At 47.2% G+C, this 24,367-nt stretch overlaps 1 protein-coding gene across 4 annotated transcripts in view; it reads right to left on the reverse strand.

The window, feature by feature from the left end:
* PLXNA2 (plexin A2) overlaps positions 1-24,367 on the reverse strand; it is a 216,027-nt gene that overhangs the window by 103,704 nt on the left and 87,956 nt on the right. For all 4 annotated transcript variants that reach the window (XR_003794499.1, XM_029229414.1, XM_029229415.1 and 1 more), the window contains one exon: positions 15,627-15,761. Coding sequence is in view for 3 of the 4 variants with exons in the window: in XM_029229414.1 (XP_029085247.1) it covers positions 15,627-15,761 (135 nt within the window). In the remaining variant the exon portion in view is untranslated. The remainder of the gene's footprint in view (positions 1-15,626; positions 15,762-24,367) is intronic.

Consider the following 24,367-nt stretch of genomic DNA (forward strand, 5'->3'; position numbering starts at 1 on the left):
TTAGTTTCAGGTATACAGCAAAGTGATTCAGTTATATATATATGTATATATATTCTTTTTCAGATTCTTTTGCTTTTTTTTTTTTGCGGTACGCGGGCCTCTCACTGTTGTGGCCTCTCCCGTTGCGGAGCACAGGCTCCGGACGCGCAGGCTCAGCGGCCATGGCTCACGGGCCCAGCCGCTCCGCGGCATGTGGGATCTTCCCGGACCGGGTCACGAACCCGTGTCCCCTGCATCGGCAGGCGGACTCTCAACCACTGTGCCACCAGGGAAGCCCTCTTTTGCTTTTTATTCCACTCAGTGAGACCCTCTCTTTTCATAATACACCTAGAGCATCACCCCCTCCAGGAAGCCTTCCTTGACTCTCAGGCTCTGTTGGGTAGCCCTGAGAGGTAACCCTCTCACACATTCCCAGCACTCTGCATACTGTACTGTAAATCTGTCGTCCTGTATGCGTGTATGTGTCCTGTATCTACATATGTGATATTGTGAGGGTGAGCTCTGCATGCACAATAGGACCTCAAAGGTCGTTGATGAATTACTTGGTGGCTGAGTGGCTAACTAAGACATCGTTCTTGGCTGTGCCCATTTTTCTTTTTCCAATCTTCCTTCCGCCTGACTCTCATCTCTGACCATCTCCCCCTTCTCATCATTAAACATTACTTGAGGGATGGAGACTGAACCCAGACTGTCTGCTAAGCCACCAACCGCTGATGACACAGCCAGTTCTCCCTGCACCTGGTACAAATTTCAAACCCCAACCTGTTGGCAGAGGTTGCGGGGGGTAACCAGGGGCGGGAGTGAGGAAGGTTACTCCAGGCAGAGTGGCGGAGGCTCGAGGAATTTAACTGTGTGGCATGCACACTATGAAGGAAGACTGTGGCTGAGACACTGTGTTCCTGAGCTGAGCAGGCTACGGCAAGATCAAAGGGCCAGCTGGAAAAATGTAAAACATTTTTCTAAAAACAGCAAGCCCCGAGGAGAAGGAGCACGGACCGGCTTCTCCCGCAGTGAGCACAGCCCTGCCCTGTTGCACGGAAGAGCCGTGTTAGTGTAGTTACCCTTCCACACCCTAGAACACAGAGCAATGCTTATTCTCACTCACTCATACCCATGCACCCCTGTCTCACAAGCACACACAGCCCCATATCCAGGTCAGCCTCCCAGGGCTGTGCACTTAGACGCTGCTTGAAACGTATTCAGGGCCACAAAGAATGCACCAAATGTCACGGCCGCAGGGGACATTCAAATACATTTTATCGATGGGGAAACTGAGGCTCCAGTTGGCCTTAACTCAGATGCAGTCGTGAGACCCTTCGATGATTAACAGAAGGCAGGATCCGAACTTACCACTCCCCCGTCACTCTCCTGTCATCTCTCTGACATCCCGCCACCCAGTTCACCCCCTCCGACTCCCTGGCAGTTCAAAGTTGGATTCTAAATTTTGTCCCTTGGACCAGCTCCAGAGAGAAAACGTGTCTGACAGGCAGCATGTGTGAGCTGCTGGTCAGAAGTTACGGGCAGTGAGGAAACCCTCTCTCCAATATTTCTGTAAACCAGTATGGGGGTCCTTTCTGGCTGAGGAGCTCAGAGACTCTTATCTGCAGAAATCCACTAGTGATCAGCTTCCTACATCATGGGAACCCAGTGTTCAAGGGACCGCTCTGGATAAAAGGCCCTCTCGCATGGGCACCAGGAGCCCTGCCCTTGCAGGAAGGAGCCTCAAGTTGCCTAATGCCCAGCACCCACCTCCCTACTCCCTCTGGGGAGACCCTGTAGTAGGGGCTGTGAACCTCAGAACCTTGAATCGTGCTTCTTTCCAAGGGTTCGCAGACTCCCCTCTCCTCCCTCCCCCTTCCCTAACAGCCGGTGCATCTCTTGGCACCTCCAAAGCTGCATCTTCACATCACAGCAACTGTCCTAGTCATCAGTGGATGGAAATAACTTTTCACGACGGCTCCTCTGATGTTGCCATGTTTTGTGTTGATCAAAACAACAAAACGAATCAGACTCTCGGCGTCTGACTGAAGCCTAATTGAAAATACAAAGTGGCACTAAATGTTACGGTCTAAATAAAACACATTCAATTACAGAAACTCAACTTGGGGAGCGTGAGGGACAGCTCTGGTAAGGAGCTGAAAAGCAGGCTGCAGGATTCTGAGGCATCACTATGGGGACCCCCGCATTGGCTGGATGAGACTCAAGATGGCAACACAGAAGGCTTTCTAGAGCCCAAGAACCCCTGGGTAGGGCCAGCTAGGGAGCCTATACCCATTTGCCTGGTCACACTTGAAGTTCACTTAAGAGGCTGAATCGGCTTCGTGCAATGCCTCTCACGTGTCCTGCACCTGCCCTCCTTGCAAAGGTGTTCCTCTGCCAGACAGGCGGAGCTGTGGATAGTGGTAGAGAGTGCAGGGGAGTCCTGACATCACCCACTGGGCACCTTGAATGGGCCTCCTTGGTTGGGGGGGTGTGGGGATGGCAGGTGGGGCAGGAGCTTTGCAAGCACAGGGACCTGCACCTCTGCTCTGGCTCTGCCTCCTAGGCTGTGACCAGCCTTGCTCTGGTCGCTAAACCTTGCCACCCTTGACTTCCTCTCGTGTCACACAGGGGTGATAATACCCGTCTTGCAAGGTTGCCGTAAGGAGCTGAGATCATGCTTGCGAGGGGCCTGACCTGCTGCACAGGACAAACCGCAGCTTCCTGGGGCGGGTACCCTCTCGGCCTCCACTCTGACCATCGGAGACATGTCCTGTGACTGGACATGTCAGGCCTGGGCAGGGCTCACTTGCCTTTATTGATTTTCTAAACAAAACAGTGCACTGCTCCAGTGTCCTTGAGGGTGTGAAGTGAGGATATGTGAGTCTGAACTGGTCTGAAGCCTTGAGAGCTGCAGGTGGAGAGGGAGCAGTAGGGGTGGGCCTTCTGCACTCACGCGGCCGCCAGGGGGCGACGTCTCAGGAAGACGCGTAACAAGGCTTGGGCTTCAGAAGTTGGGGGGAATCCTAGCCCTGCTGCTGGCCAGCTTGGTGGCCTCGGGAAAATTACTTAGCCAGATTGAATTTCAGTTTTATTATCTGTTAAAAAAAAAAAGGCAAGGACAGTACTACTTATCCCAGGAGATTGTTGTATTAGCTGAGGTCATGTTTGCAAACTAAAAGAAGAAAAACACACGACCTAAATGTTAGTTAGATTTCAACACATCTTAAATTAGGTAGAGCTGAGAGGCAAGTCAGGGTGGTTAAGTTTCTCTTCTAGGTGTGGCTATACTTGGAGCATGATTTGCATGGCTTGGCCTGGAGATTATGCATGGGGGCACAACCGTAAAAATATAATTACTACTACCAACATTTATTAAGCAGGTAATATGTGTCAGGTAACTTTTCAGAGTGCTTTTTAATGTACTAATTCATTTAATTTAATCCTCAAGCAGATGTCATAATTATTCCCATTTTAAAGGTGAGGAAAGTGAAGCACAGAGAGGTGAAGCAACTTGCCTAAGGTCACACAGCAGTAAGTGGTGGAAACAGGACTTGAACCTAGGCAGGCTGGCAGGCAGCCTCTAGAGCCCATGCTCTTCATGGATGCCAGGAAACTGCCCATCATCAACCACTATCTTGTTCTTCATACCCTGGCTTGGTAGATACTCCCATCTCAAGGTCTCAAGAGTTACTTCCCCCTCAGGTCTCCTGTCCTCATCTATAAAAGGAAGGACTGCCTTTCACTAGACAGTCTCTGAAGCTCTACCAGCTCTGGATTGCTGTGTCAGAGAGAGGGTGTGTCCTCTGAGTGACCACAAGTATGGAGGGACAAGGACAGGGCTCTTCATGATTAGTATGAGTTACTTCTGTCACGGAGCACATTGTATATCTCTGCTGTAGCACTGCTCACTCTATATTGTAATTTATCTATATATCGGTCTTCCCCACCAGAATGTGGCCTCCCTGAGGGCAGGGATTATATTTTATTTATCTCTCTATAAAAACACATTTAAGAAGCACAGACAGTCCCATACAGGATAAATCCAATGAGAAACATGCCTAGACACATATTAATCAAACTATCAAAAATTAAATACAAAAAAAACATATTAAAAGCAGCAAGGGAAAAATAACAAATCACACACAAGGGAATCCCCATAAGGTTAACAGCTGATCTTTCAGCAGAAACTCTGCAAGCCAGAAGGGAGTGGCAGGACATATTTAAAGTGATGAAGGAGAAAAACCTACAACCAAGATTACTCTACCCAGCAAGGATATCATTCAGATTTGATGGAGAAATTAAAACCTTTACAGACAAGCAAAAGCTGAGAGAGTTCAGCAGCACCAAACCAGCTTTACAACAAATGCTAAAGGAACTTCTCTAGGCAAGAAACACAAGAGAAGGAAAAGACCTACAATAACAAACCCTAAACAATTAAGAAAATGGGAATAGGAACATACATATTGATAATTACCTTAAATGTAAATGGATTAAAGGCTCCAACCAAAAGACACAGACTGGCTGAATGGATACAAAAACAAGACCCATATATATGCTGTCTACAAGAGACCCACTTCAGACCTAGGGACACATAGAGACTGAAAGTGAGGGGATGGAAAAAGATATTCCATGTAAATGGAAATCAAAAGAAACCTGGAGTAGCAATTCTTATATCAGACAAAATAGACTTTAAAATAAAGACTATTACAAGGGACAAAGAAGGACAGTACATAATGATCAAGGGATCGATCCAAGAAGAAGATATAACAATTGTACATATTTATGCACCCAACATAGGAGCACCTCAATACATAAGGCAAATACTAATAGCCATAAAAGGGGAAATCGAGAGTAACATAATCATAGTAGGGAACTTTAACACCCCAGTTTCACCAATGGACAGATCATCCAAAATGAAAATAAATAAGGAAACACAAGCTTTAAATGATACATTAAAAAAGATGGACTTAATTGATATTTATAGGACACTCCATCCAAAAACAACAGAATACACATTTTTCTCAAGTGCTTATGGAACGTTCTCCAGGATAGATCATATCTTGGATCACAAATCAAGCCTTGGTAAATTTAAGAAAATTGAAATCATATCAAGTATCTTTTCTGACCACAATGCTATGAGACTAGATATCAACTACAGGAAAAGATCTGTAAAAAATACAAACACATGGAGGCTAAACAATACACTAATTAATAACCAAGTGATCACTGAAGAAATCAAAGAGGAAATCAAAAAAATACCTAGAAACAAATGACAATGGAGACACGATGACCCAAAACCTATGGGATGCAGCAAAAGCAGACCTAAGAGGGAAGTTTGTAGCAATACAATCCTACAATAAGAAACAGGAAACATCTCAAATAAACAACCTAATCTTGTACCTAAAGCAATTAGAGAAAGAAGAACAAAAAAACCCCAAAGTTAGCAGAAGGAAAGAAATCATAAAGATCAGATCAGAAATAAATGAAAAAGAAATGAAGGAAACAATAGCAAAGATCAATAAAACTAAAAGCTGGTTCTTTGAGATAAATTGATAAACCATTAGCCAGACTCATCAAGAAAAAAAGGGAGAAGACTCAAATCAATATAATTAGAAACGAAACAGGAGAGGTAACAACTGACACTGCAGAAATACAAAGGATCATGAGAGATTACTACAAGCAACTCTATGCCAATAAAATGGACAACCTGGAAGAAATGGACAAATTTGTAGAAATGCAACAAAAAGATTAAAATATCTAGGAATAAACCTACCTAAGGAGACAAAAGACCTGTATGCAGAAAATTATAAGACACTGATGAAAGAAATTAAAGATGATACAAATAATGGAGAGATATACCATGTTCTTGGATTGGAAGAATCAATATTGTGAAAATGACTCTACTACCCAAAGCAATCTACAGATTCAATGCAATCCCTATCAAACTACCACTGGCATTTTTCACAGAACTAGAACAAAAAATTTCACAATTTGTATGGAAACACAAAAGACCCTGAATAGCCAAAGCAATCTTGAGAATGAAAAACGGAGCTGGAGGAATCAGGCTCCCTGACTTCAGACTATACTACAAAGCTACAGTAATCAAGACAGTATGGTACTGGCACAAAAACAGAAAGATAGATCAATGGAACAGGATAGGAAGCCCAGAGATAAACCCACGCACATATGGTCACCTTATCTTTGATAAAGGAGGCAAGAATATACAGTGGAGAAAAGACAGCCTCTTCAATAAGTGGTTCTGGGAAAACTGGACAGGTACATGTAAAAGTATGAGATTAGAACACTCCCTAACACCATACACAAAAATAAACTCAAAATGGACTAAAGACCTAAATGTAAGGCCAGACACTATCAAACACTAGAGGAAAACATAGGGAGAACACTCTACGACATAAATCACAGCAAGATCCTTTTTGTCCCACCTCCTAGAGAAATGGAAATATAAACAAAAATAAACAAATGGGACCTAATGAAACTTAAAAACTTTTGCACAGCAAAGGAAACCATAAACAAGATGAAAAGACAACCCTCAGAATGGGAGAAAATATTTGCAAATGAAGCAACTGACAAAGGATTAATCTCCAAAATTTACAAGCAGCTCATGCAGCTCAATAACAAAAAAACAAACAACCCAATCCAAAAATGGGCAGAAGACCTAAATAGACATTTCTCCAAAGAAGATATACAGATTGCCAACAAACACATGAAAGAATGCTCAACATCATTAATCATTAGAGAAATGCAAACCAAAACTACATTGAGGTATCACCTCACAGCGGTCAGAGTGGCCATCATCAGAAAATCTGCAAACAATAAATGCTGGAGAGGGTGTGGAGAAAAGGGAACCCTCTTGCACTGTTGGTGGGAATGTAAATTGATACAGCCACTATGGAGAACAGTATGGAGGTTCCTTAAAAAACTAAAAATAGAACTACCATACGACCCAGCGATCCCACTACTGGGCATATACCCTGAGAAAACCATAATTCAAAAAGAGTCATGTGACAAAATGTTCATTGCAGCTCTATTTACAATAGCCAAGACGTGGAAGCAACCTAAGTGTCCATCATTGGATGAATGGATAAAGAACATGTGGCACATATATACAATGGAATATTACTCAGCCGTAAAAGGAAACGAAATTGAGCTATTTGTAGTGAGGTGGATGGACCTAGAGTCTGTCATACAGAGTGAAGCAAGTCAGAAAGAGAAAAACAAATACCGTATGCTAACACATATATATGGAATCTAAGAAAAAAAAAAAGGTCGTGAAGAACCTAGGGGCAAGATGGGAATAAAGACACAGACCTACTAGAGAATGGACTCGAGGATATGGGGAGCGGGAAGGGTAAGCTGTGACAAAGTGAGAGAGTGGCATGGACATATATACACTACCAAATGTAAAATAGATAGCTAGTGGGAAGCAGCTGCATAGCACAGGGAGATCAGCTCGGTGGTTTGTGACCACCTAGAAGGGTGGGATAGGGAGGGTGGGAGGGAGGGAGATGCAAGAGGGAAGAGATATGGGAACATATGTATATGTATAACTGATTCACTTTGTTACAAAGCAGAAACTAACACAATTGTAAAGCAATTATACTCCAATAAAGATATTAAAAAAAAAAAAGCACATTTAACAGTGCTGTTGTTGCATTGCAAAGAGCAGAAAGAAATCAGGACAGTACCTATCTTCAGGGCAACTCTATTTATAAGATCTTTTGCTGGAATATTACTTAGAAAGACTGCCCTGTCTGTATCTGCATATGCAAATAACTTGTCAGTGGACAGCTCTATGCATTATACATGGTAGACACTTAACGGTCTGTTGAATAAATAAGTCTGTGTATGCAAATGAGATGCAAATCTTTCCCTATTTTAATTTGACCCTTGGGAACATCTTCAGGGAATCCCTTGGGCTCGGGTTGTTTTAATGTTTTTTAATTGAAAATCTTTTAACCCAACCAGTTTTGTATCTTGCCTGTGTTGGGTGAAGCTGTTGTCAAGTTGGGAGAAGAATGCTGGGCTGGGCCAGGTTAATTAGGATTAATTCTGGCTCTTCTGGTAATTCAGAACATGATCTAGGAAGTGACTCCCCTCTCTGTGCATCATTTTCCTCATCTTTAAAATAAGTGGGTTTTCCTTCCAGTACCGAGGTATAGTGATTTCCCATCTTTTGGTCCTAGGCATGTCATTCTGGGCAATCAGAGTCTCAGCATTCAGCAATCCTATCTAGAAAGAGAAATTGCATCCCTTGCCAAGGATTAGAGAAAGAGTCTCCAGCCCCCCTGCCCATTTAGAGAAATGAGTTTTTTAGGCACCAGTTCTCCCAGCCTGGGCATTGTGTTCAATCATTTCTTTCCAAACCAAAGGATTTTTAAATAAGAGGCTGGAGTTTTCTCTCTTAAATACAACAAGCCAAGCGTCTGATTAACAGGGTGGGCTTGCATTTCCTTATATGAAAATATTTATAAAAAATGCTCCAATAAGAATATTAATAGCCAGGGAATCAGCTCCGTGTCAGCTTCTTTGTTCCCTGATATTTGAAATGGGGGGAAAGAAAGAGGAAAAAAAAATCAAATCCAGGCTTGGCGGGGGGGTCACCAGTCCCTGAACGCCCTCCTCCACGAGGCAAGATTCCCCTCCTCCTTTGGGAAAGACACTGAGATGCGCACTCAGCTCCTGGGCCACACTGAGGTCCTTAACCAGAAACACATGTGCATCAAAGGCTTGGATTGAAAGCGGCACATTTGAAAACAAAAGTACAGCAGAAATTCGCTTATCCTCACTTTCCTAATCCGCAAACTCTGTAATTCTCCCCAAAGTCCCTCAGGCTCTGCTCCAGCGCCTGCCTCCTCAAAGTCTCTCCCCCCTGTGGCTCAGCCCAGGCCTCCCAGCTCAGGCAGAAGGGAGAGCTCCTGTTACCGAGACTTCGACCGCCTTGTAAAAATACACCTTGGCACGCTCTGCCTGCACCCTGGGAAGCCTTATCGCCAGGACTAAACAAATGTGCACAATCAAAATAATAGTCTGAGATGTCAAAATAAATGAGCAGGGGACATCTGGAAGTATGGCTCCCTGGAGTTTTTTCTTCCCCTCCCCCTTCCCCAAGTCTTCAGATGCCTAGGGGCTTGGCAGTTCAGTGGCTTTGGTCACAGGTGAGAGACTTACTGCCCTTACATCACAATAGGCCCTTTGAAAATGCTTCTTATTTTTGGCCCTAGGTCCAGGTTTAGAGTCGACAGGCCCTCCCCCAAACCAAGGACACCAACATTCGTTCTCTAGTGAAGCTGGCTGGACACTGCCAGGGTGGCATGCTAGAGGCATCTGGTCTGTGTCCTTCCAGCCCTCTCCCCACCCCAGGCAGGGTCTTAAACCAGTGCAAGGAGCTGAGGGGCAGGGATGTCTCTTCTGCACTTGAGGCCTTCAGAGAAGGATAGCTTCATAATCTTTCCAAATAATTCTGATTGCTAATAACTCCAGGCCAAAGTTCTTCTTGCCTCAACTCTCTGATATTACTTAAGATAGGGGTGATTAAAAAGTTACTTTCCTGTCATCCGTGAGGGTAAAGTCCCATTGCCCTGCATGAGACGGTGGATCCTCCAGCAGGACCATCTTCTGAGTGGACTGATGCAACACTGCACAGGAAGACTGCCCGGGACAGCCCTTAAAATCACATGCCATCGTCTGGGCAATTTCCAGGCAGTGTGTCCCTGTTCCTGATGGATTCCCTCAGAGGCTTCCCAGAAGCACTTTCAGAGCCACCTTTGATGTGGGTCTCGTTTAGGACTTAACACAACCTTCCATCCATCAACAGCAAGCTTTAAAGCCACTGGCACTTCCCTGTGAGTTCAGAGAAATCAAACCAGCTCTGGTGACTCTGGTCTTAGGTGTCAGGTGTTGTACAAGGTTGAAAGGGCAGCTAGCCTGCTGCATGTCCTATGGGCCTCATACTTCCCATCTGGGGTCAGTATGGGTGAGCTTTGAAGTCCTTCCCAGCTCTGATGTTCTATGGTTCATAACTTGGGAGACAGGAAACCATGTATTTACCTTCCCTGTGCCTTGTTTCTCAAAGCGTCGTCATGGGCCACACCCATCAGAATCAGCTGGGGTGATGGGCGGTAGAGAGGTGAAGAGTCAGGTAGAAGAGAGAACGAATATGACTTCTAAGGCTAAGTCGTAAAAAAAGGCAATAACATTTCTACCTTATTTGTGGGAATACTCATTCTTGGAGCCCTGAGCGGCCATGTCTGCCATGAGCTGCCATGCTCAGGATGTCTGACCATCTTGAGGCCACCATGCTGTGAGGAAGCCCAAGACACAGGGAGAGGCCTTGCCTAAGGTACCCTGGCCGACAGTCCCAGCTGATCCCAGCCTTCTAGTTCCCAGCTGCCAGACATGTGAGAGGACGTGATTCCAGATCATTCTAGCCCTAATCATTTCCAGTCACCCCAGCCCATTCATGCCATCCCAGCAGAGGCTCCAATCCAGATGCTGCTGAGAAGAGAAAAGCCCTCTTCGGTGCACCCTGTCTGAACTCCTGACTTACATAGTTTTGTGAGCATGTGGAAGTGGTTGTTTTATGCCTGTCAATTTTGAAGTGGTTTGTTACATAGCAATAAATAACCAGAATGTGTGCCGATAACTGACATACATATGGGCATTCAGAACTGGGGTCTGAGTGTCCACTGTTTGGAGAATGGCAGCCCCATCTACTGCAGTGAGCTTGAGGCCTGCTTACTTACTTGGTGAGGCCAGACATGGAAAGCCCCAGGGATAGCCCCTTTCTGGCCCAGTGTCCACACATGCAGCCAGACAGGGGCCTGGAGGCTTGGGAGATGACCAGGCCTCAGGGTCCCCCTCCCTTCTCTCCACAGATGCCTGGAATACTGGCCTCCCGGGCCTCACACATGAGCCCAGGGCTGCCTTCGCCTGTATCAAGGGGACCAGGACTGTTTAGTCTGCTGGGCACATTCCTGGATTTTAAAAATAAATAGCAGATTATGAGCGACTTAGTCAGATGCTGTCATTAGGCCAGGCCAGAGGCTTCTGAGGTGTCCCTTGGGAGGGAGCAGCAGGAAAGTCAGGTTGGAGGTGTTTGCCTGAGACTGGGATCTCTGTCTCAGCCGTAATTTATAGTGGAGATGCTTCTAGCCCTCTCTGGGGTCTCAGAAGTTCTAATAATACTATGAATGACAATACGATAATGATAATAATCATTACCACTTATTGAAAGCACTGACTGTGTGTCAGACACAGTGCTAGGTAATTTATATATAGTCTCTCGATCCTCACAACAGTCACCATTATTAGGCCCACTATACAGATGAAGAAATCGAGGTGTAGAGAGGTGAAATAACATTCTCAAGGCCATATGCCTAATAAGCGGTGACAGATTGTGTGCAAGGCGGTCTGACTCCCATGCTCCCACTCTTAACCACTATGCTATCTTGCCTCTCCAGGCCTCGAAATAGACAGCAGCATCCCATGTCCTCAGCCACCCTAAACACACACACGCACACACCCATCACCAGCCTTTCTGCTGTTCCCAAGGCCCTTTCCAGCCTACATGGAGCCATTCTCCACTGTGACTCCCTTTTTCCATTTCACCCTTCGCTAGATCATTTTATGCCTCTATTCCCTCTGCTAATTCAAACTAATTAAAGTATAAAATAGAATAATTGCTTCCATCCCCATACATTTTTCCCATCTACCCTGAGTATAGAGTTAGATTCCCTTTCTGGGAGTGGCCAGGCTGACAAGTTGGGTGGAAACTGGGGCTATCAAGTTTCTTTTCATCTTGTGACTTGCTTTTTTACTTGGCTCTTCGCCTGATTCTCCCTGGTCCCACCGTCTGACTTCCATTAGACACTGAGGATATGGTAGCGACTTGAATTCCCTCCCATAACATCTGCTGGTCGATTCGCTGTTGAGGAAGCTGGGGTGGACTTTGTAGGGAAGAGTCAGGCATCCTATCCGTGGAGCACCTGGGCAATTAGTAGGATCGGGGAATTGGTTCCCTAATGTTCCCCTGGGACTGGCCAGCATTGGGTCTATTAACAGTACATTAACATCGACTTGTTAGGCAGTGGCACTAACGACCCAACACTTCTTACTAGTCCTATTTCTTAATTACATTTAATTAACTGAGAGAGAGAGAGAGAGAGAGAGAGAGAGAGAGAGCACACATGAGCCCATACTGGATTGTTCTAGCTCTGTGGGGAGATGAAAACCTGTCTAGGCAGAACTGGAGGGCAGAGACTTGGTTCTACTCTCTTGTGGCGTCAAGGATACAATAGGTGCAATGATTTGGGGGAGGGGGAGGGGAACAGGGAGACGAGCTGGGGACATGGTGAAGGTAGGGGTGAGAGTAGGCTGCCCAGAGATTTACTGGAAAGTGAGGCGGTGGGAAACCCCATTCCCACGGTGTCTTATAAGGTCTTAGGTCTTTTAGGGAACTCCAAATTGTTAAATGACTGCCTCAAAACAGGAATCTGCTTATCCACAGACGCCAGCGTTTCTACCCTCATTGCAGTGTTTACCCTTCGGGGAAGGAGTTCATATGGGCACGCAGGGACTCATAAAACTCGTTCAGAAAGTTCTTTTGGTCTAACCTCAAGGCTGTTTCCTGTGCTTTGGGGGTTGTCTTCTGGAGACGGAGAAGAGTCCTGATCCCAAGACCTTAGACAAGTCTCTTTAAGGTCTGAAAGAGCCTCTAGAGAGTTCGATTTATTATCTCCATCCTTCAAGCTGAGGAAACTGAGTCCCTGCGAAGTTCAGGGTCTAGGTCAGCCAGCTGGTTAGAGGTAGGCCAGGACTAGAACATAGGCCTCCTGGCTCGGCCTGTGGCCTGCCGGGTGTGCCGCCACTTAGCTTCCTCCTAATCACCACCCACGGTCACCACCCTCCTGAGTAATGGGATCATAAAGGCTGAAAGCTGGGACAGGCCGTGAGGAATCTGAACGATGAGTATTCTCGGTGCGTGAGGTGGTGTGAAAGGAATTCCCCTCTTGCTGTCTCAGCCAAGCCTCACAGCGACCTTCGTAAGACATACTGAGGTGATGTGACTTGTCTAAGGCCACCCGGTTATAAAATGTTGAGAGCTTCAGACCTCAGTTAGAGCAAAAGCTGAACTAGAATCCACGTCATTTGACTTCATTTCCATTGACTGTTCTCTTGCCACACATTCAACTGTTTCCTTTAAGAGGTCCGAGCTGTCTGTGAACACCCAGTGTACGCTTGGCCGCTTGGCCTCAGACAGATGGCCCTCCTGAGGTGTTCCTGGCCTTCAACCCTGGACCCAGCCCCTGGTGAAATCACCGGGCTACCTACTGCCCCATGGCCTGCGGCTCTCCAAGTGACAGGCCTCCGAGCTCCACCACCAGTCCCCCCTCCGACTCTGCCCGCTGATCACGGCTCCACCTGGCATAGGGATCTCCCTTGACTAATATCTCACCTGATTCAAGATAGCCCCATGGCATTCAACCCAAATTCTTCCTATATCTGCTCAGCACGACTGGCTACTACTGAGCCCTTCTGTTTGGTGCCAACTGACAGGAACCAGGCAGCAGATGCAGAAGGTGAGACCAAAGGAGGGATTATTTAGAAATAAGCTAGGCCGACACTTGGTTTAGCCAGAGCTGATGCTCTCAGAGACGGCATCAGATATGGTTTCAAGAGGTCATTGTATTCCCTGAAGGCCACTTATCAGCCTCCAGCCCTCCTCTTTGGCCACGTTTTGAATTCAATTTCAGAAATCATCTCATTTGACTAAAAGGTATGCAGCCCAAATATGTGCCTTGGCATCTTCTCAGTTCCGCTGAGGTCTCACCGGTCACCTCTATTTGCCGCCTCTGCTTTTCTACTTCATGGGGTTCAGAGAACAAGAAATAGTTTTTATCCAGAGTTACCAGCCTGGTCCTCGGCCATACATAACGTCTTTTGAAAACATCATGTTAACGTAGGTCTATTTGATCCCAGTGACTATCCTTTAATGCACCGGTCTAGGGGGCTAGCTCTCCACCCACCCTTCTATCTGTAGATATTTCTGCAGAAGCATCTGGAATGGTGTTCATCAAATGTTAACATGGTGTTACATTTGGGGGTGTGGCGTTTGGGAACTTGTTATTTCCTTTTCTGTATGTACTGTTTGAATTTGTATGGTGCCCACCTATCAGTTTTGTTTAAGAAATAACCTTTTGTCTTATAAACAAAGAAAAATAGGAAGGAAAGGCAGAGGATTTATAGCCTCCAATCTGATGATAAAGATTTCCTTGTTAGACTGTAAGCAGCTTAAGGGTAGTGACCAAGTCCCATTCATTGTGATGTTTTTCCAGTACATTGTTCCCCATAAATACATGCCCAGTAATTTTTTTTTGGGGGGGTTACAAGTTTGCATCTGGACTTGTTTACACCTCAACCATGGGGGTTACAAGAAAGAAGGTAAAAAGACAGGTGGGTTCAAGAGGATCTGGATGTAATTTGCATACAATTAGCATATGGTTTGTGTCATCTCTTCTCAGGAACTAATTTTCAAGTTAAAGTTGCATCCCTGCTTCCCTTATGCCATCATGTGCCCATTCACCTCTTCTTTCCTCCACTCATCCCTTGTCCCTGATTCAGAATTCACACATACAAAAAGGGAGGAGGGAAAGAGAACTCTGGGCAGGGTGAACTTGATGACAGACACCTGGAATCTTTGCAGAGTATTTTGAGAATGACACCTGAGTGGGGAGGTACCCTGAGAAAGCTCACTGGTCCTCCAGCGCCACGTCCTTGTCTAGCCTCTAAGTCAGTGTCCTCAGCACCAAAACAGATTCACAGTCCTTCCCCTTTTTCTTTGGCCTTTATCTTACTTACCATGTTCAGGTCAATGTCAAGATCACCAGTCCTGCTGACTGTTGACCCGCTGACTGAATGAATGGAAGGTGTCAGCCTTTCCTAAGGTCTAAGCTTTGCTTCCTGCACCGCCACTGATTTGGGGGATCCCCTGTCCTTCTCTTGTCCTTCACCATGGCTCTCCCTGCATTTGCCTTCTCTCTGCTCTCACATATTCAGGTCAAATATAACCCAAAGGAATAACATTTCATCCAAGAGGGTGTGGAACCCACTCAGGTGTTACCCGGAAAAGGACAGAATTCGATTTCTCAGGCCTTCCCACCTCTGCAGAAAGAGCTGCAGCTTCCCAGAGCTGGCCAGCTTCTACCCTGCCTCAGTCTAAGACTCAGCCCAAGACTTTTATCTCCTCCTGGGGACCTATCTTGGGCCTATCTCTCCCAGCCCGGAGGCCTGGGTTATTTACACCTCTTTGGCTCCCTTGAGCAGCAGACTGTCGGCTCAGGAGCAGTAAATCTACCTCCTAATCACACCGAGCTGCCGCATGCAGTCTGGCCCGTTCCTGTGGGGCTGTTCATCACGTGCTGAGATGGGGTCTGCGGCCTAAAGAGAGGCTCCAGGAAGTGGCTGGCCCCAACTGCTTCTCTCTGACTCCCTGCAAAAGCTTCCTAGGACCCCTGAGCAGCAGGCCCAGGGGTCTCTCTTATTTGATGGAATAGCTTCTGAACAAAGGTCACTGGTTATCTGCTCCTCCTGGGCTCTGGAAAGGAGGGATGTGTGTCAGCACTTACTTGTCTCTCAGACATAATGTATAGGTAGCGCTGATCAATGGAGAAGGCCATGTCCCGGAGGATGGGGCTCCCATCTTTGAGCACGGAGACCATCTCATATTGGACCCCACCATGGGGGGGACCATCGGCTCGAATCTGCAAAAGAAAAAAGGGCATCTGTACTCAGTGGTCCCCTGTGGGTTTACCTGCAGGTAGTTTATAGAAGATAATCCCAACATCCTGCCCCCCAAGCGCTACCCTGAAGCAGGTTAGGTTACAGGGAAGACAGAGGTGCTTCTTAATTCCAACAGCCCAACTTCCACCAAGAGGAATCCTTTTCCAAGCAGTCTGAGTGTGCTGGTCTGGGACTTCTGATGGTGAGTTTATTTGTGTGCACGTATATATTTTTAGGTGTGATCTGAATATCCCTATACGGTTATTCTTGTGTGTGTGTACATATATTTATAGCACTGCATGATGAGGGTGTGTGGGAGTGTGCGCTTGTGCACACTTATTTGTGTTTGGGGTAGGAGAATCAACACCTGCACCGAGTGTTTTTGCCTCGGGCAAGTAAGAGAGGATGGTGGGACCAGCATACAAACCATCAGAGAGCTGGTCATCAAGAGATTCAAGATTTTAGGATCTCAGAAAGGTCTTTCTGACCCCAAACATATCCCCTGAATGTGTGCAAATCCACCAGGAGATTTTGGTGAGCCGGGAATCCCTGAGAACAAAAATCTGAGAATCAGCCTCGGAGCCCGTCCCAGGATAAGAAGTCAGAAAGGACTTGGAGGTCATTTAGTCTGGTGCCTCTCAGCCCTGGATATACATTAGAGTGATCTGGGGAGTTTAAAAAAATATACGGCTGGATCCATTCATCAGAACCTCTGTGCTTGGGGCCCTGGCATCTTCGTTGGGTTTCAAAGCTTCCCAGGTGAATCTAGTGAGTGGCCAGGGTCTAAAAGCACTGATTGTAGTCCAGTGGTTTTCAAACCAGCATGCCCTGAGAACCACCTGGAGGGATTGGGAAAATGCACCCCTGGGCCCACCCCAGCGTTTCTGATTCAGTGGGAATGAGGCCTGAGAACTTTCATTTCTAACAAATTCCCAGCTGACGTAGATGCTGCTAGACTGGGGGTTTGAGAAGTGTTCCTCTAGTCTAAGCTCTACACAGAATTTGGAAATTCAGCGGAGAGAGGTTCCCTAAGGACAAAAAGTTGATGGCAGGGAGTCCATAATTTGAATGTGCTCTCACCACTAGGTTTCCTGTTCCCAACACAGCAGCTGACTCTTGACCAGTATTGCCAACCCCGGCTTGTTTCTTTGTCCTCCGTCCAACTAAACCCCCTCTAGCTCAAGCTCACTTTCCCCATGAAGCCTTCCCCAGTCTCTCCACCACACTAATTGCTCCTCACCCTGATGGCTTTTTATCCACCAGACATTTTGTCCTGGGATTATAATCAATTGACTTGTTCGTCGTATACGCACTAGCTAACGTGTATTGACTACCTACTTAAATTGTTCTCTAATTGTCTCGCATGTGCGTAAGTCTGCCAACATTTTGAAGGCAGGAAGCCTTTCTATTTCTCTGAGGACGAGCCTCTGAGGACTAGAATGGAGCTGGGAACAACACAGCTGGTGATGGATAAAAGGGAATGCTTGAGAAATGCTTGTTGAAAGGACATGAACTATGAACCAACTGATAAAGTATCGTGGGCTCTTTAGTGCTAAATCAAAGTGAGGTCAAAAGACAATTTTCTGTGGACAATTTTAAGCTGAAGTCTTTCCCTCCTATACCCTTTGATTTCTCTCTTGGACTTCTAACCATCTTCTTCCCTCTGCCCATTTCTCCCACCCCACCGAGGGCTCCTGAGAGCAAGGACCATGACTTATTCATTGCAAGGGCTAAGCTTGGTGCCTGACGCCACAATAAACACGCAAGGATGGATGAATGGATACATGTTCAGTTTTTATTGGCTGAGTAGAGAGGATCAAGAGCATTATTTCTTGCAGAGTTGGGAGGGTAGGACCAGTGCTTCTATTCAATTTTTTCTACACTCCTGAGAATCTGTGTACTTGAGGGGCCTGAGCCAGGGTGTGATCTGTGCCCAGAGTTGGGCTGGATTGGAGTGAGTGAGAAGCAGACCACGAGCCCATTGTGGGATGGGGCACAGTGGTTCTGGAGTTCCCAGTGGCAGAAACAGCACTTTCCTGCCTGAGGCCCCAGGCCTAGACCCCAGGAATGGGAACAATGGAGCAGGGCTAAGAGTCAGAGGTACCAGGTTCTCCTTGTCTGCTTTGATGGGTGACTTGGGGAGCTCTGGGCTTAAAGATGAGGAGGTGACCTCAGTGGAACCGAAGAAACTCTGCTCTCAGCCATTCCTACCCCAGTAACTCCCCCCTGTGGGTTGGACTGTCCTTCTCTCCTAAGCTCCTCTTTCAACCTTTTTTCTGCCTTTTTAGTGGCTTCCTGCTGTTCCAAGCTGTTGCCTTGGCAACTGTCACTAAAGCCCTTCCTTCCAGGGGAGGGGTCAGGGGGTCATTTAATTCATTCTCATAGGGCAGAGGAAGACTCTGGGGTCAGGAATGATGGTGTGGGGCTGAGGCTACTGCCTTCCACCCTGGAGCAAATCTCATGATGGATTCAAGCAGAGGGAAGAAGAAGGGTCTCAGTCTGGGAAAATGCCCCACAATTAAAATAGTTCCCCTTAACCTTCAGAGCAGCATTCTCTCTCAGATGGACAAATCCAAAATTTCCATGAGATCCTTCTAGAAATATAGTAGCTTTTAATCACAAAAGTTCTCGGGCTATTGCAGGAGGTAGGGGGAGATGTGATAGTCATGACTTCTTGTTGGCTTAACCTCAATATTCCCTCTCCATAAAATGGGAGAGTTCAAGCTCTGCTTTGTCCTCCAAATGGGAAATGTCCCAGTGCTTCTCACCACCCTTCGTGTGACAGCTGCTCCTCTCCAGGGATGTTTCAGTCTCCTCCGGGCACTGGCTCAGACCCAGGAACTGAGGAACCATCCTCCCACGCCAGGGCCAGCCCAGGATCTCCCCACCTGGGGAGGCCGGTTAACCCTCTGCCAGGTGAAGCAGCCTCGTCCCCAAGAGCCTGGGCACACAGAGTCAGAAGGAGGAAAGCCATGTCTGGCCCTTTGTGGTCCCCAGGACTAGATGGTACCCGTGGCAAGGTTGGAGCTGAATTGAACCAAAGATGATTTATCATCTTTTATCATCACATACTCTGCTGCATCACAGTTAGGACTAATCCCAGCCATTAACTTTTTTCTGAATAAGCGACCTAAACAGTATTTTTTTTTTTTTTTCTGTCTACAATCCCAATCTTTCAATAAAGCAGTTGAAGCCAGAATCAAACCTACATAACTCTCGGACATCAGAGCTGAAACTAAACCAGAACAGAAAATGTTCTTGGTACTGAACCTGAACTAAGCTATCCTATTTCATTCAGTCTAAATCCCTGGAATGAAGAGCGGTATTGCCTAAGAAGTCTGTGCACCCCTACTTACTCCCTCATCCCATGCTATCTGCCTTGAGCTGGTGCAGCTCTCCAAGGTACCAACAGGAGGACAGAGAAGATGGAGAAGGGGGCCAGGAGGCTGGGGGTCAAAGGGAATGAGGTGGGGGCAGGGCTGGCAGGCAGAAGCCAGGGGAGGCCAACTGGACGGCAGAGTCTTTCCCTTCCCTAATTCCCTTTGCTCCCTCCAGGCAACACACCAAAGTGGGACTCAGGGTTCCTGGGTTTCTGCTCTGACTGTGTTCTTGTCTGGGCTTGATTTCTGCCTAATGGTACACTTTTAGGTCAGCTACCTCATCTCCCCAAGGCTCAGTTTTCCTCTCTGAATAACACGAAGGAGCAATCTTCTCAGGGTCTATCACAGGAGAATCACAGACTTATGAAGACTGCCAGAGCTGTAGGGCTTTGGAGCCCATCTCATCCACGCGCTTCCATTCATGGACATAGCTAGTCAGGGGTGGAGCTGGGGCTCCCACCAGCTCCAGCCGGTGTGGTCCAGAGGAAAGCGCATGGCTGATGAAGAGAACACCCTGTGACCGAGGAGGGACAAAGGTGGGCCCTACTGTAATTCAAGCACACGAGTCCCCATGTTTCTCTGTCTCGGATGGGAAGTTTTGAGGTTCAGTGTTGTCCTCCATCCTTGCCAGACACAGGATGGTGGTGGAGACTGTGACAGAGTCCCAAACAAAATTGGGATTTTAAAATGCAACACAGGGCTTCCCTGGTGGTGCAGTGGTTGAGAGTCCGCCTGCTGATGCATGGGACACGGGTTTGTGCCCCGGTCTGGGAAGGTCCCACATGCTGTGGAGTGGCTGGGCCCGTGAGCCATGGCCGCTGAGCCTGCGCGTCCGGAGCCTGTGCTCCACAACGGGAGAGGCCACAACAGTGAGAGGCCCGCGTACTGCAAAAAAAACAAAAAAAAACAAAGAAAAACTGCAACAGATTGAGTCTATTCTGTGGTATCCTACAAAGTGAGTTCTCTTCAGCTTCTGAGCTTGTGTCTCCAGGGCCAGGTTTCAATGACCACAAGGACAACAGTACACTGAAATAGGCCATGAATCTAATCCAAGAGAAGGGCACTATCAGACCAAGTTGCATAGGCCCCAGCCAGGCATCCAACCAGGCAGAGGAGGAGCATGGAGAAGGGTCAGAGGAGGGAGGTGATTCACACAGGGGAAAGCCAGTCACTTCAACCCGTCTTTCTACTTGGGCTCCTCCTCTCCTGGGAGGGCTTGACCTCAGCAGACATGCAGAGCTAGTGGTGTCAATTTGCTTGGACAAAGCTCAGAAGGTGGGATAAGAAGGGCAGTGTGCTGCAATGGAGGGTGACAGTCTCTACAAAGATGAGCAAAAGACAAAATGTGCCTAAACCATTGTACAAGGAGATTTAGGCTAGCTCTAGTAAGAATTCCTGTCATGAGGAGCCCTGACTACAGAGTGGGTGACCACAGAAGACTGTATCTTCTTTCTCAGGAGAGTTCTGAACATGGGATGACTTCTTTTTTTTTTTTTTTTTTGCAGTACGCGGGCCTCTCACTGTTGTGGCCTCTCTCGTTGCGGAGCACAGGCTCCGGACGCGCAGGCTCAGCGGCCATGGCTCACGGGCCCAGCCGCTCCGCGGCATGTGGGATCTTCCCGGACCGGGGCACGAACCCGCGTCCCCTGCATCGGCAGGCAGACTCTCAATCACTGTGCTGCCAGGGAAGCCCCGGGATGACTTCTTTTGCTTCATGGTTAAATGTGGCCCTGCCTGAAGGTAGTGAGGATGATCTTGGTGGATTTTCAAAGGGCCCTGTTGGCCTAAAGAATTTAATAGCTACCACTTCTATTGCTTTTACCATGTGCTGGGTGCTGTTGAAAGTACTTAACAAAAATGAACTCATTTAACCTGTACAAGAACCCATGAGGTAAACACTGTTATTATTCCCATTGTACAGATGGGAAATTGGAGGCATGGAGAGTTATGTGACTTTCCCAAGATCACACAGCTAAAGGGTGGCAGTATTGGGTTTCCCACATAAAGCCTGATTCTCAGCCACTCTGTGACTCTCCTAAGAGATAATAATGTGTGAACACAGCCGTTCACTGCAGCCGAGAACAGAGTAGATGGGCAGATGAGAGTCCAAATCCTCTCTTCAGCTGCTCTTCCTCTTTCAGACCCCAAAGAAAGAGGAAGTGGCCAAAGTGGAACAAACACTTACTTCCTAGAGGCAACAATAAACTCAGAGCCTAATTTGGGGGGACCTGCTGGGAGGCTAAAAGGCAGTTTATCAGGGCTGTCTCTGGGGCAGGAGGATGTGAGGTGAAAACCAGGGGAGATTTACTGTCTGGTCCTCCTGGTGGGAGGGGCCTCTTTGAAATGAGAATGAAATAGTAATCCTATTAGTAGTAGCTTTCCTTTAAATCACAGCTAGGTCTGTACAGAAATTAATGACAGCCTCTTTATTTGACTATCCAATTTAAATCAGCATATCCAATTAACTAGCTTATCTGCAGGCCCCTCCAAACTCTTTTTCTTATGCATCAATTTCTTCCCTAGTTAGTCCTAAATTATGGAGCTTTTACTTGGGATTTGACACTCTAACATCACTTTATTATCATTATTATTATTAGTAGTAGTAGTAGTAGCAGTAGCAGTATCTTTTTTTTGCAAGAGCTGCTGAAGTGCAATAGAATTGGGAATCTTCTTGGGCCTCTCAGTAGGAAATACATTGGTTTGAGAGACATCACCACACAGAGGGAGGCACTGGTTTGCATCCGCAGGGCTGGGATCTAATCCCAGCTTTCTCAATAATCGGCTATGTGACTTCAGGCAAGTCACTTCACTTGCTTGTGTGATAGTTTCTGTGGCTGCAAATTTCGGTACTGTCCAATATTCATTCAGGACATGCCTCCCGTTAGCCAGGCCTGTGCTAAGAGCCGGGGACACTTCGAGAAAGGATCCCCTTAGGAAGCCCCAGGAATGGGGAAGCAGACAATCCAATCAGTCCTCACATACACCTGGGCCACCCCGTGTGAGAGGAGGTTTGCATGGGGATCTCAGGGAGGCCGGCATGGAGGGCAGGGCAGCACCTCACCTGGACTGAGGGGAGGGCTTCCTGGAGGAGGTGATACCTAAACTGAAAAGTAGGAGGGGAAGGAAATGTGAGTTTTTTGGAAACTTTAGAGTGTGATATAAATATAAAAGTGTTATTGTTATGTCCAAGCCCAGATTTCTTGGAAACTTGGTTTGTCAGACCTGAGTATTTGGAGAGGATGAGGTTTTTGACATGTAGTCACTGAGGGCTCAACAACAATTTCAGCAGGTCTCATCACCATGTGTCCTAAAATTCCCTTTGGAGGAGGCCTTTATTATTTGATTTTATCTCTGGCTTCAGGATTCTGGGCTTATGAGTGTTTGTGTGTGTGTGCGCGCGTGTGTGTATGTGTATATGTATATGTGTGTGTGTGTATACTTTGAGACCTTTAAAGAGGGGAAAGGTGAAGAAGGCCTGGTGCTGCTCAGACTGAATTTGGGAATGAGTTAACGAGCAAGTGTGTCTGCAGCTGTGCATTGAGTGGCGAGGGCGAGGATTCATGCCGAAGTTTATTTTTGTAGAGTTTCATGACCCGAATTATTTATAGATTGAAGTCTTTGGTAAAGTCAGTCTCTGAGATTCTTCCTCCCTCTATCCTGCACACACTACACGTGCGTGCATACATAGATACACACACACACACACACACACACACACACACACAGAAGTGGCAGCAGTGACTTCCAGGGTGCCTCTGGCTCATGTCCCCTCTCAACCCCCGAGGTGTGCAAACATTAACTACCCATGTAGAGTCGCAGTCCAGTGGGCCGAAGCTCCCTGGAGGACAGCTGGGAGCCTGCCCCTAAATGCTTGGATGATTGGAGAGGAACACAGGAGCCTGGAAAACTTGGCCTGTGGGTTGCACGGAGCCAGGAGAGATGAGGAAGAGGGGGGAAGCCAAGGACCCCTCCTGTCTGCGAGAAGGAAGGAGGTCGCCAAGGTGTGCTAAACTTCGAGAATTCTGGCTGCCCTCACCTTTGTGTACATGCGCACACACATCCTCCCACACACGTGCAAATGATTCCAGCACTGGTCCCCAGTGAGCTGTCGGCCAATCACGGGGCTTTGACACTGGAGATTGACATTTCCAGGTACAACTATTTCTATTTCTGTGCATGTCAGGAATCTGCCCTAGATATTAAGCTGGGGGTGAGTGAGCTAGCAGAGGGGGTGCACGGGGCTAGAGGCTCCTGGAGTTTAGAAGCCCAGCCCATGGTGGGCTTTCTCCTGGAAGGGAGGGAGGAGGTCCCTAGAGGAACCATCTGTCTCTGGACTTCTGCATCTTGGGACAGTCTAAGAATTCTGGCTTATGAGGACCGGGGATGTGGTGGATATTTATTGAGCGTGTACTCTGAGCAAGGTTTGGGGGTTAGCTCGGGGAGGTTGGCTGCAGTGGGATTCCCTTCTAAATCATGGCTTCTTTGCTTCTCATCAGCCAGGGGTAGACGACCAAGGAATCACCATCCAGCGGCCCACAGAACCGCGAGGAACAGCCTCTCTTCACACCTTCCTGGGGTGAAGGACAAACTGCACTTTACAAGGGCACCAGCTGCTGTCCCAGGGGCCTCTCCCTTTACGACTCAGGGGAGAGTGACATCAAGTCCCAGAAGCACCAGAATCCAATCTCTTGGTTCTCGCTCTGTCAGGCAGGGCTTGGAGCTCCAAGGCCCAGGACAAGGGAGTAGAGCTTATAGAGCTGAATGACATGGGGCAGCTCTGGAGCACAGGGCTCTGACCCTAGATCAGCCCCACCTTTCAAGGCTGCTTGGGCAGGTCAGGAGGCTCTGGGAACAAGCTGAAGCTGCCAGGGGCAGAGGAAACACTTGATTGTTCTGGGAAACAATAAGATAAACACAGCGAGGGATGGAAGAAGCATTAAGCAGCCTCAGATGAAATCAAATCATGCAGCAGCAAAGCAATAATTCACCAGAAGTGCACAGAGTTGGGGGGAGCACAGAGGGGTAGCAGGAGGAATTCATAAAGAATAATGAGCATCTCCTGCTAAATCGGAATCTCTGTTTACCCAAAACTCTAGCAATGTTGGACTCTCGGAATCTCCATTCAAGGTATCACACCCAGGTTACCAGCCTGGGGATGTCCTGGCTGTATCGGGATAGAATCTAACCTCTTAGGCTTTTTGAACTGG

The sequence above is a fragment of the Monodon monoceros genome, unplaced genomic scaffold (assembly GCF_005190385.1).
Source record: "Monodon monoceros isolate NGI ecotype Baffin Bay Population unplaced genomic scaffold, NGI_Narwhal_1 Super_Scaffold_18, whole genome shotgun sequence".
NCBI lineage: Eukaryota > Metazoa > Chordata > Mammalia > Artiodactyla > Monodontidae > Monodon > Monodon monoceros.